The 17,035-nt window shown below is 42.2% G+C and overlaps 1 protein-coding gene across 1 annotated transcript in view; it reads left to right on the top strand.

Annotated features, from left to right (window-relative positions):
- The first annotated feature begins 593 nt into the window (after positions 1-593).
- DUT (deoxyuridine triphosphatase) overlaps positions 594-17,035 on the top strand; it is a 35,031-nt gene continuing 18,589 nt past the window's right edge. The window contains exons 1-4 of the mRNA XM_069222498.1: positions 594-858; positions 1,907-1,998; positions 4,831-4,875; positions 8,118-8,192. Of these exons, the coding sequence (XP_069078599.1) occupies positions 698-858; positions 1,907-1,998; positions 4,831-4,875; positions 8,118-8,192 (373 nt within the window). The 5' untranslated portion in view covers positions 594-697. The remainder of the gene's footprint in view (positions 859-1,906; positions 1,999-4,830; positions 4,876-8,117; positions 8,193-17,035) is intronic.

The following is a 17,035-nucleotide window of genomic DNA, read 5'->3' on the forward strand; positions in this document are numbered from 1 at the left end:
TTCAAAATGGGGTATGTGCCAGTAAAATGCAAAATAATTGTATAAAAATTGCGTTTTCTGATTAAAGTCTGCCTGTCCCTGAAAGCTGGGAAGGTAGTGATTTTAGCAACGCCAAACCTTTGTTGTTGCCATTGTGAACGATAAAAACACAAGCCTTCTTCTGAAGCCCTTTTTTCTCTTATTTAAAATAAAATACTTTTTCTTGTTAAAATTTCTTGGTCTCCTTAAGTGGGACACACAAAAATACGTAAAATTGCATTGTGTAGCTTATGTGGACAAAGCGCAAACTGCCACAAATAGACCAAACAGTGCCTGGCACCTGAGAAGGAAAAGTCCTGGCTGCGAAGGGGTTAAACATTGGCAGCGAAGGGGTTAAACATCTGGTTTGAATCTGTGCTGCTGTGACTGGTCGTGCATTGCGCAACATTGAGTTGGGGGAGCGGAGACGGACAGACGAGCTGAAACATGCAGGAAGCAGCTGAATGAATTAGCACCCTCTGACGTAGGGGGTGCAGATTCAGACGGTGGAGCCTCAAGAGGCAGTACACCGACCGTTAGAATGAAAAACGCGCATGCGCGTCATCCTCAATAAATTTCAAAGCGCGCATGCGCTCCAGAAGTGCCCGTTGAGGGGAGCAGTTCCAGACAGCGAAATTGTCAAAACAGAGCCGACCCTACTCATTTTAATTATAGAATTATGCCTTGCTCCGAAGAAGGTCAAGGTTGTTCCTTGGGAAAGCGCGCCAAAGAAGATAACTGCCAAGAGACGCAAGCAGTTCTGCGGTTTGCAAAACTTTCCGAACACGCAACAACGCCGAGTAGGGGCTCTAGTAAAGCAGCAGGATATGACCTGTACAGGTAATTGTAACCTAGGTAGTTCTGGTGCTCATCTTTGCGAAGAAAATGTGCTCGGAGTGGCGCTTTTCTCTGGACGCACGAAAGCACCAGATGCCTCTTTCGGCGAAGAGAGTGGGTGCTGGGGTAATGTTCATATCCCCAGCTCTACATATTCATTTTTTGCTGAAAATGCACCCCTTGTATGCTGTTAGCAGGAGCGCTTCTTGGTGAAAATTCAAATATGGCGGGAAAGTGTAGGCGGGGCATCTAGAGTCTTTTGTGAGCTGCTGTTCCCCTGCTGTATAAGTTACTTGCTCAGGGGGTCGTGTATATATAGGTTAAGTGATGTGGTGAGATTCTGTTTAGCCGAAAAATCATATATTTTTATCCAATTTACACGTATGCGTCGTACTTCAGAGAAGCCTTTGATTACGAGTTATGGAGACTGGTGCGTGCTTCGGTTCCTTAAAGAAGTCGAAAGACTTTGGTGTGAACGTGCTTTTCCAAAGCCATTCAGTTCTTTCCACGGTGTCAACCTCCTATGATGGGTGCAACTTACTGTTATGATGTCACAGGCCACGTGCGCGTGAAGACACGACCTATGCCGGGTAGCAGAGTTGCTGGATACATTTATCGATTTAATTTATTGACTCCTATAAATCAGGTACTCTTGGAATGTAACTCTGACAGACATTGAGCATATCGATTCATACTGTGGTTGACTTACATATATTTAGGACATGGAGTAATCCTTTACTGCTGGTTGCTTCTTTTTAAGTCGAGCGCGCAAGCACTTTAGCCAATTGTAAGTATTATGGGCTTTTAATTAACAGCGCCTATTCTATTCCTTCGTGGGCTTGCCTTCCAAAAATCCTTTCATTGGTTAACGATTTACGATTCTCATTGGGGAGGTTTTGTTACTGCTTTGCAGACTGACCCTGTCATCAGGGTAATTGCACGATTGCGATATGTTTGAGGGTGAGCAAACTTTTTTGTTATCTTTCAGTTTTTAATTTTGCTCCCAAAATTAGTGATCGCGGTTAACATCCAGACCTGCTGTTTTCCGTAGTGCTTATGACTATGTGATTCCTGCAAAGGAGAAAGCGCTAGTGAAAACAGACATTCAGATTGCTCTTCCCTCAGGATGCTATGGCAGAGTGGGTAAGTTGATCATACATTGTATTGGACACTTACATTACAGGTTGTGTTATAAGTTTATAAATATGGCATTCTTTTCCCTGCTCTACGGCACCCTCCTAGTTAAGTGGGTGGTAGCCAGAATAAATGTATGGTTGGAAGGGCGATATAAACTTTAAGTGACTTTAATCTGCATTTTTTGATTTCTTAGGTTTGGTGTGCTGTCATTGCAGTAATTATGCCTTTGTTTTTTAGTCTATGGCTACGTGTGTGTGTGTGTTGGTATTTCTCCCAAAACAAATGCATATTGTTCCTTGCTTTGCCCCCTACTTGAAAGACGTTGAGGGCTACTATTTTTTATTTTTTTGTATTCTTGAGGCATGAATAGAAGTAACCGGAAGTAGATTTTATACAACTCTTTTTTTAAAAGATTAACTTTGTTTCCTTTCAGATACCAGAAAAAGATGTGCAGTGTGTGATTCCTGCATCGAGAAGATGCCATGTTCAGAACTAGAGTATGCCCATGTCTTGCATTAACTGTAATAAGCTAAACATCTCTAGCTTGTTATAGATGTTATGCCTTTTTCTACAAAGAAGTGTCTCAAAGCGAGGTGCTCAAGTAGAGAAATGGGTAGTACCGATGTTGATGTGGTGTAACTTTACTCCTACTTTTCAGGGTCTTGGGGTGGGGTATCTTAGAAAACCCTTACTGTTTTCTTACACTCCCAGCGACCCTCTATGCACTGCACTAGGCCTGGGGTCCATTTGTGGTTCACATCCCACTTTTGGAGTATATAGTGTGTTCTACAACGTTTGCACTACTTTTCACTATGAGCACTGGGCCCTGGCTAGCAGGATCCCAGTGAGACAGTAAAAACACCCTGAAATACTCACAAACAGGCCAAAAGTAACAAGGCTAGAAAGAGGCTACGTTTCTACACTTACTTACCAGATTTGGTTTGTGTGTGTTTTTGTGTATATTACTTGCCTCCTAAGGGAGTATATCCTCTGAGATACATTTGCCATCTTGTCCCTAAAATAAAGTACCTTTTATTTTTAGTAACTGAGTATTGTGTTTTTTTTCTGATATAGTGCTATGTGGTATAGTAGGAGCTTTGCATGTTTCCTAGTTCAGCCTAAGCTGCTAGAACACCTCTAATCTACTAATAAGGGATAACTGGACCTGGCACAAGGTGCAAACTATATAAGCCAGGCCAGCCTCCTACACCCACTCCCATCCTTTAGTAGGCACATTTAGTTGGTTAAGGTCGATATGCTCCATTGTCAACAAGACTTCTATTGTTTAAATAGCCTGTACCACCTCCTCCTAATACCCTGCAGTAAGACTTTTTAGAAGTTGAGATTCCGGCATGTTACCGATAGATCTTTCTTCAGATGCGGAATGGAATAAGCAGGCAGCTGTACTGCTTCTTATCTATTTAGCTCCAGATTGCTGAAGGGTTTATGGAATATTACATGCAGCCTCCCTATTGCTAATCTATTTTTTTTTCTCTATTATCTTCAGTAGTGTTCACTTTTCAAGAAGTAAAACCAACTTTATTTAAATGGTCCTCATTTTTCATGTATTTTTCCTAGCACGTATTTTGCACACATTAAATTAATTCAGTGTAGGCTAATTGAAAGTGAGGAACCATTTTAACAAGCATATTTCATTTGGGAATTGGTTTTCAGTGCAGTGGTTGTTGCCAAAAGTGGCATAGCGGGCAAGCAACAGTTGGTCTGAATGCTACCTACAGGGATTGCCAGTTTTAGGCTATTTGCAGGCATTCCTTCCATCAACATTTTGTGCATTTAGTAGTACACCCTATGTAGTCCACGGTATGCTCAGATGTGCGTTCCTTGGCTCAGTGTGCCACATGATCCAAGCTTCACCTCGCTGACCCAGACGAAAATGGACTGGGGTTTGCTTGTGTTTGGGCCTGACCTGGCGATACAGGCTGAACTAGTCCCATGAGGATCAGGGTCAGTTGATTTGCATAAGGCGGGCTTTGTCTAACACCGCATTGTGGGTGAAACCATGGGGTTTCGATGCTGTCCAAAGGTATTGGTAGTGGTTCCGACTAATGGTTCATAACCTTTCCTCTACTGTGGACACCCACTTAATTATTGGACGTTGGGGACCAAAATCGAAGCACCTTTGAGGTTTTGAGCTGCAAAAATACACAAAATATAGTTGTGTTGATCATACAGAAATTAGTGTGGGGTGTTTTTTAATTTTAAATTCAGAAATGGCTATTGGAACTTTGATTTAATGGAAAGTTTTTGGAGCTCTTCTAAACTCATTTGTGGCCACTCAACGTCGACACTATTTTGTTTGATACCCTAGCACGAAGCACTAATCCCCACAAATCAATGTCGGGATTCTAACTGAATTTTTAGCCTTCAATTTCACTCATTTGTGTTTAAGATTGTTTTTATATTTTCAGTTTTTGTTTTAGTTATATACACTTTCTGTTGATGATGATGATGTTTCCATTTTTTATGCAGTCACAGGCCTTAGTAGGCTTCCTGGACCCCCGGACCACAGACTTTGAACCACTGGTTCCAACTGTTTGCAAGCATTCCTCCCATAATCCTTTGTACTTTTGATTAGCGTTTCTAAATCGCAGATGTTTTAAATAAAATTCTATTTAGTTTGTGGATATAATTTAGTTGTTTGGCAATCGGGGTTACTAGTATGTTCCTTTCTACCAAGCCCCCCCACCCCACTGAAAGATGCAGAGCTTTGCATAATGTTCACTATCTTAAAGCATTCAGTACTTTGCTATCCTATTTCAGCTACTAAATGCTGTAATACTTACTGTTTGATTACTATTTTGTCTCTGATTTTTGTAGCTCCACGATCTGGTTTAGCTGCTAAACACTTCATAGACGTCGGAGGTAAAGTATGCATTTGTCTTCTCCCATTTGATAAATGTATAAATATAAGCAATGGAAGTTTTCTTTTCCTCTTGAATGCATCATTCTCTAACAGTTTTCCAGTCCTAAAACTGTCACACAGTTTATTCGGCATCTTTTTATCCGTTCTCTGCATACAGCCCCTGGACATGACGTTGGAGCAGTTCTGTAGTTTGAGTATACTCTTCGACTTGTACAGTCCTCTTTGCTCCAAAAACACTGTCAAACCTTCTAATTGGCAGCATCACACAATCTTTCTATAGCGTACATTTTTATTGCGCATACAGGTCCATGACCAATGTTCTATATGCATGTGGTTGTGTGAATTTCCAGCCATTGCTTCTTTCAGTAAGCACACTAACCCTGCTGCACATACCCTAAGGAAGAGAAAACAAAGCTTTACCATTCAGCATTGGCGCATGCATTATCCAGTGTAACAAAATAGTTTTGGTAGAGAAAATTCATTTGGAAAAAGTGAAGCCTGCCCATGAGGTGTATCCTATCGTAAATACGGTTTGGGACCTTCACACGAAGTAACTTTGCCTCTTCAGTTGTCGAATTTCTAAAATACTAAAAATAGAACGCTTCTGAAATCTACTTGCCCTGTTACAAAACAAGTTCTTCTTGTCATTTTGGTGCCACGCACTGTGACCAAATATGACTGTCCTCATGTTACAACACTGTCTCTCCGGTTATGTTGGGGTGCATTTTATATTGGGGTTTAGCTGCTAGCAGGTCTCAGATCTTTTCTATCTGCAGCTGGCTGTAAGTGAGACATTCGTTTGTGGATTATTGTTCATTCTTTACAAAAATACTCCTCGGAAATCGTATTTAATGTTGCACTATAGTTTAGCTAACATTATCTTCCAGGCTGCATTTTTCTATGTACATGTTATTTGGAAAATAAACAATCCTCAATTTTGCTTTCACGCTCATGTATGTAATCGGTGAATTATGTAACAATCCTAGACCTAAACTGTTAATTTTTGCCGCCCTGTATACATTTTTATTCCGAATCCATGTCCATAATGCAAGCTTAGATCTTAGCTTTTCAATCTAAAGTAATTAGACATGGTCCAACTTAATTTGAATGGAGGCAACCCTACATCTTTATGCAAGGGAAACCTCGAGTCAGACATTTTTTGAAATCGGTTTAACACCCTATCCCCGTGCCTATCGAAGTCTCATCTGGGTCTTCGGCGCATTAGCGCTTAGGAGAAAACAAACCTTGGCAAAGTCAGCATGTGCCACCTTTGGCACTTATTGGCTTTGCCATTTGATGATGTACATCAAAGAAAGCAAAAAACGTGCTGTCATGCAACCGTTGGCATATGTAGGTGATTTAAGTACGTTGGTGGAATGACTAAGGCTTTGCTTTTTTTAAATCTACCGTTCCAAAATAGTGGAATTTCTAAGGGGGTCCCACACGAGGTGGGGGCGCGGGGGTGCTGCTAAGTGCTAGGGGGGGGGGGGAAATACATGCACTCATGAAATGTCTCACCAAAAAGGATAAAAGTTCCTTAAGCGAGCAGTGGAAGCATTGAGGCCTGCTAGTCAAAGGGATAGTAAAGAGGTTATGTTCCAGGGTAGGGACAAACCCAAGACTGGGAAACAAAAGGCATTGCATAAGCAGTAAGCACATGAGTGATAGTAAAACCAACCAATTGTAAGCAGTAGACTGGATATAAGACCCTGTAAATTCTTGGTAGGACCCCAAGGAGTCTTAAACAAGACCTAAAACGGGCACCATTGGGTGCCCAGTGCTTTTGGAATAAGGGTGCTTTCACTTTGCCTGTCAGTCTTTCTATTTTTATTTTTTTATTTATTATGTGGTGGTTACATGTCACTCAACAAATTGCACATTTATCTGCCACTATGGATGGGACACGGAAAACCCCAGAAGGCTGGTAGAAGCAATGCTGGGGGTCCTCTAAGGAGCCACCACATTGCATGGAATCATACTTCCAATATTGGCAACAGTATTGCAGTATGATTCAGACATGTTTGATACCAAACATACCCGAGTTGGAGTGGTGTGTGTGTGTGTGTGTGGTTTTTTTTTATTTTTTATTTTAGTTTTTTTTTTTTAGTTTTCACAACAGCCAGTGGTATCTTTTCAGGCTCCAGTGACTATGCAAGCTTGGTTGATGACAAACCTGCTTCAAAGCTGGGGTGGACTGCGAGGGTCCTAATCGGCCTTGGCACATACTTTGTAGTGATTTATCACACCTCAAACAGTCTACTCAGCACACATCTCTGTAGTGGTGCAGTCTTCTTGGGTGGGCTTCTTAATATGGTTACTGCTTGGAAAAGCTTGTGTGGAGAGACTGTACTCCACACATCTAAGGACACAATTCTCATTAGTCTTAGTTTGGCTGGCTGACCCACACTATGAGGGGGTGAGGGAGGAGTAGTTGGCAGCTTGGCAAGTCAGCTCTGGCACTGCAGATCCATCGCACCTTTGCAGGATTGTCAATCTGTCAGCAACAGGTTGACTTCAAGATGCTTAAAGTCAGAATTAGCTTGTTCCAACAGCCAAATACTGCAAGTGATGTCACCTTACCTCTGGGAACCTGACTGGCCCAGTCTTTCTAGAGCACGCCCTTCCTTGGTCAAAAAGTTCTCTGAACAGAGAACTAGGCCTGGGAGGAGCTCCGTGATGTGCCCAAAAACCTCCATCCTGCTTCGCGGAGTTCCAAAAGTGGCGGTGTGTGCTAGGTCACATTGATTTTTAGCAGCTGACTTATTTTTTGCTTCCTTTATGTATAACTGAGCACCTCAATCATGTCCTTCAACTAGATAGTGATGGAGAATCTATAATGCAGAAGTTTGATTAGGTGCACTAACCTGTTGGCTTGTGTTCTATACAGTGTCTGCTCGTTAAGAAATTGCGTCAAATTGTTGCACGGTCCTATTAATGTGTACTGTCATCGTTATTAGTGTTCTGTGTGCTCCTTCCTTCATGAGAACGTTCATGAGAAATGTTGCCATCATTCTGGTGGTACCAGGCTTCTGTCACCATCGACTTTGAACAATAGTCTGCTAAGGCCAATTCATATATTTCTACTTATTGGAAAATGTGTAATAACAATTTCATCTTTCTCTTTCGAAACCTCTAGCACCTACATGTCCCACACTTTCACAATTTACTGTTTCTTGGCTCCACTTTTTTTTTTAATATTCAAAGGCCACTCACAAGAATGCAACTTGTTTTCTTTTGGCAGCTGGTGTTATTGATGAAGACTACCGGGGGAATGTCGGAGTGGTGCTTTTTAACTTTGGAAAAGAAGCTTTTGAAGGTAATTTATTTAAACTGTATTAATTAACAGTTCAATGCTTTTGTCTAGGTTTTTGTTAATATTGTCATGCCCCTATCCTTGACTGAATAGTCTTCAAAATGGCATTTCCGGTAGATAGATCATTTGTTGTAAGCACTTAAAAGTTTATTCAAACCATATTTTAGCTCACAATCTTAAAGTAGCCAATTTTGATCACCTTCTTTCTTCCATGTTCTTTAGGGTTTGGTTTAGAGTGAAGCCTTCTTTGTTTCTAACAAAAGAACGTACTTAAGTTTATAAAAAAAAAAAAAAAAGTCATAACTAATTGACTTATACTAGCAAGTCTGTACAAAATCGCAGACTGTCTAAATATCTTTTTTTTTTTTTTTTTGCTTTAAAGTTTATGGAAATTAAGCTTGTTTAGTGACACGTTTGAGGGTTATACTGAGGAAGAAGACCTCCTTAATCTGGTTCAATGAGTTTGCGTTTCCAGCCATAGACAGTGTACTTATTATGACGGATGTCTAGGGATTTCTGCAACAGCTAGCTAATGAGTATAAGCTAATAGAAATAACCTGAATCAAGACCCCACAAATGTACTCAACGTAAGAGCTGTGGGGCAGGGGTAACTATACTTCTGACCAAAAGCAAGCTTACAGGCTATTGAACCGCCAGGCTAAAAATAAACTAGACCCATGGTCTTGTTCTACTGGCAGAAGCCCCAATGCTGTGTAAGTGGACTATTCGTCATCCCCTTTTGCTGATGTTGGAGCCATTTGGTTAAACACTCATTTGAGCTTTCGAAGACTGAGAACTAAACAAAACCTAGGTCGTTAGTCTTCCATGAATGGTGAAAGCTGAATCTGATCCTTTCAATTACTTTCATATTGAGTGCTGAGTAAGATCCAAAGCAAACTGTCACTTAGGTTAGGAGCCCCAGGTTGGCCATTGAACTCACTGTTTTCACCTCTTAGTTTGGATACAAAGTACCTCCAAGAGATGAAAACGGACTCCTACCCTGGGCATTTTGTTCCACTGAAACAACTAGATTCTGCATCTCAGTGCAGCATTCACAAACCTATCAGCTTGACTTTTGAACACGATGATTCAGTTTTTTTTTTTTTTTTTTCTTTTTTTTTCTTTCTCTTCACTTGGACCTGATTATGGGGGATATAAATCCAGGGCATTATCTGCAAATAAAACTTAATCATGTGAAAATGTGGTGTGTGTGGTTCGGAGGTCTCATCTGCTGTTCTGCCTTTGTGTGTGTATATATGGAAAATGTCACTTACCCAGTGTACGTCTGTTCGTGGCCTTAGTCGCTGCAGATTCACATGCTGTGCACATCCCGCCATCTGGTGTTGGGCTCTGAGTGTTACAAGTTGTTTTTCTTCGAAGAAGTCTTTTCGAGTCACGAGATCGAGGGACTCCTCCCATTTCGGCTCCATTGCGCATGGGCGTCGACTCCATCTTAGATTGTTTTCCCCGCAGAGGGTGAGGTAGGAGTTGTGTATGCTAGTAATAGTGCCCATGCAATGGAGTGAATACGTATGTACATAATGTTGTTTAAAGTAATATATTTACAAATGTTCAAGATCAACTTCTAAACGGCTACAGGCTCCCGGGGAGGCGGGTGGGCGCATGTGAATCTGCAGCAACTAATGCCACAAACAGATGTACACTGGGTAAGTGACATTTTCCGTTCGATGGCATGTGTAGCTGCAGATACACATGCTGTGCATAGACTAGTAAGCAGTTATCTCCTCAAAAGCGGTGGTTCAGCCTGTAGGAGTTGAAGTTGTTTGAAACAATGTTCGTAATACTGCTTGACCTACTGTGGCTTGTTGTGCGGTTAACACATCTACACAGTAGTGTTTGGTAAATGTATGAGGTGTAGACTATGTAGCTGCCTTAAATATTTCGGTCATTGGAATATTTCCTAGAAAGGCCATGGTAGCACCTTTCTTTCTAGTTGAGTGTGCCTTTGGTGTAATAGGCAGTTCTCTTTTTGCTTTAAGATAACAACAGGTTTGAATGCACTTAACTATCCATCTAGCAATGCCTTGTTTAGAAATTGCATTCCCTGTATGAGGTTTTTGGAAAGCAATAAATAATTGTTTTGTTTTTCGAATAAGTTTTGTTCTGTCAGTGTAGTACATTAACGCTCTTTTGATGTCTAATGTATGTAGTGCTCTTTCAGCTACAGAATCTGGCTGTGGGAGGAACACTGGTAATTCTACTGTTTGATTCAAGTGGAACGGTGATTTGACTTTTGGTAAAAATTTAGGATTTGTCCGTAGAACTACTTTATGCTTGTGTATTTGAATAAATGGTTCTTGTATGGTAAATGCTTGAATCTCACTTACTCTTCTTAGAGATGTGATGGCAATTAAAAATGCAACTTTCCATGTTAAGTATTGCATTTCACAAGAGTGCATGGGCTCAAAAGGTGGACCGATGAGTCGTTAAGACAATGTTGAGGTTCCATGAAGGAACTGGTGGTGTTCTTGGTGGTATAATTCTCTTTAGGCCTTCCATAAACGCTTTTATGACTGGTATCCTAAATAGTGAAGTTGAGTGCTTAATTTGCAGGTAAGCTGAAATTGCGGTAAGATGTATCTTAATGGAAGAAAAAGCTAGCTTTGACTTTTGCAAATGTAGTAAGTATCTTACGATGTCTTTGGCAGATGCGTGTAAGGGTTGAATTTGATTATTATGGCAGTAATAAACAAATCTTTTCCACTTATTTGCATAGCAATGTCTAGTGGTAGGTTTTCTAGCTTGTTTTATGACCTCCATACATTCCTGTGTAAGGTCCAAGTGTCTGAACTCTAGGACTTCAGGAGCCAAATTGCTAGATTCAGCGATGCTAGATTTGGATGTCTGATCTGTTTGTGTTGCATTAACAGATCTGGTCTGTTTGGTAGTTTGACATGAGGCACTACTGAGAGGTCTAGTAGTGTTGTGTACCAAGGTTGTCTTGCCCATGTTGGCGCTATTAGTATGAGTCTGAGTTTGTTTTGACTCACCTTGTTTACCAGATATGGAAGGAGTGGGAGAGGGGGGAAAACGTAAGCAAATATCCCTGACCAACTCATCCATAACGCATTGCCCTGAGACTGATCTTGTGGGTACCTGGATGCGACGTTTCGGCATTTTGCGTTTTCCTTTATTGCAAATAGATCTATTTGTGGTGTTCCCCAATTCTGGAAGTAAGTGTTCAGTATTTGGGGGTGAATCTCCCATTCGTGGATCTGTTGGTGATCCCGAGAGAGTGTCTGCTAACTGATTCTGAATTCCTGGAATAAATTGTGCTATTAGGTGAATGTGGTTGTGAATCGCCCAATGCCATATTCTCTGTGCCAGGAGACACAACTGTGAGTGTGTCCCTCCCTGTTTGTTTAGGTTATACAATCATTGTCATCTTGTCTGTTTTGACAAGAATGTGTTTGTGGCTTATGGGTTGAAATGCTTTCAGCGCTAGAAATACTGCCAATAGTTCTAAGTGATTTATGTGAAACTGTTTTTGCTGAGTGTCCCATTGTCCTTGGATGCTGTGTTGATTGAGGTGTGCTCCCCACCCTATCATGGAGGCATCTGTCGTTATTACATATTGTGGCACTGGGTCTTGGAAAGGCCGCCCTTGGTTTAAATTTATACTGTTCCACCATTGAAGCGAGGTATGTTTGGCGGTCTACCAACACCAGATCTAGAAGTTGACCCTGTGCCTGTGACCATTGTGATGCTAGGCACTGTTGTAAGGGCTGCATGTGCAACCTTGCGTTCGGGACAATGGCTATGCATGAGGACATCATGCCTAGGAGTTTCATCACCATTTTGACTTGTATTTTTTGTTTTGGATACATGGCCTGTATTACATTGTGAAAAGCCTGAACCCTTTGTGGGCTTGGAGTGGCAATCCTTTTGCTGTGTTGATTGTCGCCCCTAAGTATTGCTGTGTTTGACACAGCAGAAGGTGTGACTTTGTGTAGTTGATTGAGAAACCTAGTTTGTGGAGGGTTTCTATGACATACTTTGTGTGTTGTGAACACCGTTCTAGCGTGTTGGTTTTGATTAACCAATCGTCTAGGTACGGGAACACATGTATTTGCTGCCTTCTGATATGTGCAGCTACAACTGCCAGGCATTTTGTAAACTCTTGGCGCAGTTATTCGAATGGCAACACCTTGAATTGGTAATGTACCCCTTGGAATACAAACCTTAAGTACTTTCTGTGTGAAGGATGTATCGGTATATGGAAATATGCATCCTTTAGGTCTAGTGTTGTCATGTAGTCTTGTTGTTTGAGCAGTGGGATTACGTCCTGTAATGTCACCATGTGAAAGTGATCTGATTTGATGTAGGTATTTAATGTTCTGAGATCTAATATAGGTCTCAGACTTTTGTCTTTTTTGGGTATGAGAAAGTACAGAGAGTAAACTCCTGTTCCTTTCTGTTGGTTTGGTACTAATTCTATTGCTTCTTTTTGTAGCAATGCCTGAACTTCTAGTCCTAGAAGATCTATATGTTGTTTTGACATTGTGTGTTTTCGGTGGGACGTTTGCAGGGAATTTGAGAAATTCTATGCAATAACCATGCTGGATAATTGCCAGTACCCAAGTGTCTGTTATCTCCTCCCAATGTTTGTAAAATTTGCTTAGTCTCCTCCCCACAGGTGTTGTGTTAGGGATGTGTGACTTGGAAGTCACTGCTTGTTTTGAGGAGTTTTGGGGCTTTGGAACTTTCCTCTATTCTTTTGGTATTGTCCCCCTCTATATTGCCCCCGAAAACTTCCCTGCTGATATTGGCTTTGATAAGTGGGCCTTGCTTGTGAGGTTGTGGCCTCTGGAGGTTGACCTCGAAACCCTCCCCTAAATTGTGTTTTACGAAATGTGCCTCTGCTCTGTGGGGAGTAGAGTGCGCCCATGGCTTTTGCCGTATCAGTATCTTTTTTGAGTTTCTCAATAGCAGTGTCGTCTTCCGGCCCAAACAATTGCTGTTCATTAAAGGGCATATTCAGCACGGCTTGTTGTATTTCCGGCTTGAATCCTGACATACGCAACCATGCGTGTCTCCTTATCGTTATTGCAGTATTTACTGTCCTTGCAGCCGTATCTGCTGCATCCATTGCTGACCGTATCTGATTATTGGAGATACTTTGTCCTTCTTCCACCACTTGTTGTGCCCTTTTCTGGAACTCTTTGGGTAAGTGTTCTATGAAATGCTGCATTTCGTCCCAATGAGCTCTATCGTATCTTGCCAAAAGTGCTTGAGTTGGCAATGCACCATTGGTTTGCTGCTTGTGCTGCAACCCTATTACCCGCAGCATCAAATTTGCGACTCTCCTTGTCTGGAGGTGGTGCGTCTCCCGAGGTATGAAGAGTTTGCTCTCTTGCGAGCTGCCCGACCACCACAGAGTCTGGTGTTAATTGCTGCGTAATATAAACAGGGTCTGTTGGCGGGGGCTTGTACTTCTCCACCCTTGGAGTTATGGCTCTGCCTTTTACAGGATCCTGAAATATTTGTTTGGAATGTTTTAGCATTCCTGGGAGCATAGGTAAGCTTTGGTATTGGCTATGAGTGGAGGATAGTGTATTAAAGTCATCCTCAATTGGTTCTGCATGCAAGGTGACGTTATGAAAAGCAGCTGCCCTTGAGACCACCTGCGTGTAGGATGTACTGTCTTCAGGTGGCGATGGCCTCGCAGGATAACAGTCTGGGCTGTTATCTGATACAGGAGCATCATAAAGGTCCCATGCGTCGGGATCATCTTGACTCATTGCAGTATGAGTCGGGGATTGCATCAGTGGTGGAGTGGCTACCGGTGATGTGTGCAATGATGGTGGTGGTGGAGTGGTTTGTCTTACCACCTTTTGCCTGTGGCTGCTTGTCCTTTTCTTGAAAGGCAAGTCGTCTTTTCTTCTTAATTGGGGGAAGAGTGCTTATCTTCCCTGTGTCCTTTTGAATGTGGAGCCTTCTTTGAGTGTAGTCTGGCTCTACTGATTCAAGTTCTTCTTCGAACTTATGTTTTTGCATCTGGGAGGACAATCCCTGTTCCTCTGTGTAGGAACCGGTTTTCGGTTCCGAGGCTGAATCTTTCAGAATCAAAAATTTTTGGGCTCTGAGGAAACCTTTATTTTTGGCGTTGTGGTGTCTCGGTGCCGAATCTGCTCGGAGCTGCTGTCTCGGGCCCGAGATTGCTGTGTGGCGGTATCTCGACCGGAGTCGGATGACTTCGCCACAAGCATGCCCTTTTTTGGTGCCGATGATTGGTCACCTATTTTTCGGGTTAAGCCATGGCCTGTTGGCGGTGGCATCCCCTGGGCTTTTGTTGTCTTCTCGTGAGTTTTGTTTCGACGTCTTACTCGTGGTTTTCGGCGTTTCTTCGGGATCGAGCTCGTCCGATTTCCTAGATGGAGAAGGTTTCTTCCTCCTCGAAACACCCTTGTCCTGTCGGTGCCGACGCCATCTGCAGTCTTCTTGCTCTTCGGTCTCTTAATGTCTTCCTCGACCGAAACGCTCGACAGGCTTCACAGGTATCCTCCTTGTGCTCTGGAGACACACGTTACAGACCAGATGCTGATCTGTATACGGATACTTGTTATGACATTTTTGGCAGAAGTGGAATGGGGTACGTTCCATCAGCCTTGAAGACACACGTGGCCGGGCCGACCAGGCCCCGACGGAGAATTGAAAAAACCCCGAAGGGCCACCGGAGCTCTTCAAAAGTCAGTGTCGATCTGTTGTAACTAACCCGATACCGAACGCAAACAATACCGACTATTTTTCCGAGATTCTAACTAACTTTCCGACCCGGAACACGTCCGAACCCGATGGTGGAAAACGCAATGGAGCCGAAATGGGAGGAGTCCCTCGATCTCGTGACTCGAAGACTTCTTTGAAGGAAAAACAACTTGTAACACTCGGAGCCCAACACCAGATGGCGGGATGTGCACAGCATGTGTATCTGCAGCTACACATGCCATCGAGTGTGTGTGTGTGTGTGTGTGTATATATATATATATATTTTTATATTTTTTGTCACATTTGCTACATTTGAAGCTGGCATTGAGCATGTCTGTTCGCCTTGTCCCCCTTTGTCTCTAATGCATTGTCTTGGTGGACTGAACAATTGTGGGGTGGGTGTTTTTTCTTTTTTAAGTCTTAAGTGCTTTCCCTCAGTGCAATATCCACCTAGCTCCAAGCAGCTGAAAATGGTGCTACCCCAGCTCTGTTAGAGCTACTGCAGAAGGCTGAAATTAAATGCATAGTCTGGAAGGTTGTGCTTTATGCGGACCCTTGCATCAGCAAGAAATGGCAGTGAAATCCAAGCCTTCACCATAAAAACTTTTCCTACAATTTGTCAAAGACCATGTCATGTTATTCTGGTGCCCATTGTTCCCCCCCCTAGTGATTCAAAAATTTGTTTCAGAACCCAGACAATGCAGTAGAAAGTGGTAGTCCTAGTAAGCATCCATTAGTGTCTTGGATTACATCAATATTGCAAAATCACTGCAAATATTGGGCATTTGCGGAGTAGTGGCCTGGATGAATTGCCATGTTATGAATTGCCGCTCCCTGTAAGAGGCATTAAAAGATGCTTCAGTGAGGCTGACGGTTCCTTCTCGGGCATGTATTTCAATAAGGTGAGCTTTGGTCCTGCGTGATTACTGTGATCTCAGCGTGTGTGTGGTGTGTGTGTGTGTGTGTGTGTGTGTGTGTGTGTGTGGGTTTTTTTTTTTTTTTTTTTTCTTCCCTCCTCCCCTAAATCCATAACTGGAGAAAAGGCAGAATAATTTACCTGGACCTACAGCTTCCTAGAGTTGGTCCCTTTTCATAGATTAACATTTAATGATCCCTTTGCATCCATATAGGCCTGCTTGCAGGCTAAAGCCTCTTCACACTTTAACCATAAAGATGATTTTTATAGTTCAAGATTCTTTCAGTCTGCAAATTGTGTATTAAGTGATCATGTGTTAATTACAGTTTGTTTTTAACAGTGCTTTTTAGAATTATAGTGCAACTGCCAGTTCGATGACTGGGAATTATTTACTTTTGTTAATCTATGATAATTACCAACTTTGAAGTTTTAACTGAGAAGCATTGGCGAGTTAAAGTCTGTCATCTAACACTTTATTTGGTTTCACCGTGATGGTTGTGCTGCCGAATAACCCAGCAGGTCATGCTGTCCTCCTTTTTTCCTTGATCAGGCGATCATTTCAGAATTATTTTCACAACCCTTGATGTCTGAAGGTTTACTTTGATTTGAGTAAAGTACGCAAATAGGAAAAAACAGTTTTTCTTAGCTGCTAATATATTAATCTGTCTAATAGGAGTTACTTGCCTACAACTACAGTTCTGCCGCTTCTGTGAATTTCATACCTTTACACACAACCCTGGTCTAGTTAATTATCAAACGTGCTTCAATCATGTAAGTCCCAGAGGACACTTTGTTTGTTATTTTTTTTTTTTTTTAGGGTCGAGCCTCCGTCGCATGCGTATTGCAGCGGGACACTTTAGGTATTAGAAAAGGGCTGGGAGCCCTGTCGTCACGTCAGTGTGTTTCATTGGTTCGTGGGCTTGCCTATTAAAATATGCATGCCTTTGACTAATGAAAGCAAGCAGAAGTCATGCCTTTTCCGGTGGCTAGCCCTCCTCGAGCGCATCGACCAAGTACAGAAAACATGCGAGGCTCGCTGTTTTCTGTCCGGCTCGTGGGCTACTTTTTCTCTATTTTCCTAGTGTGATTTCGCTTGGCAGAAGTCGAGCGCTTTACACAGGTAATTGCACTTTTTTGGGTTACGTACATAAATGCACTTTTGCCGATAGATGAAAAGTCGGGTTAGGAGTTTACAACGCTATCA

Source organism: Pleurodeles waltl, chromosome 3_1 (genome assembly GCF_031143425.1).
Source record: "Pleurodeles waltl isolate 20211129_DDA chromosome 3_1, aPleWal1.hap1.20221129, whole genome shotgun sequence".
NCBI lineage: Eukaryota > Metazoa > Chordata > Amphibia > Caudata > Salamandridae > Pleurodeles > Pleurodeles waltl.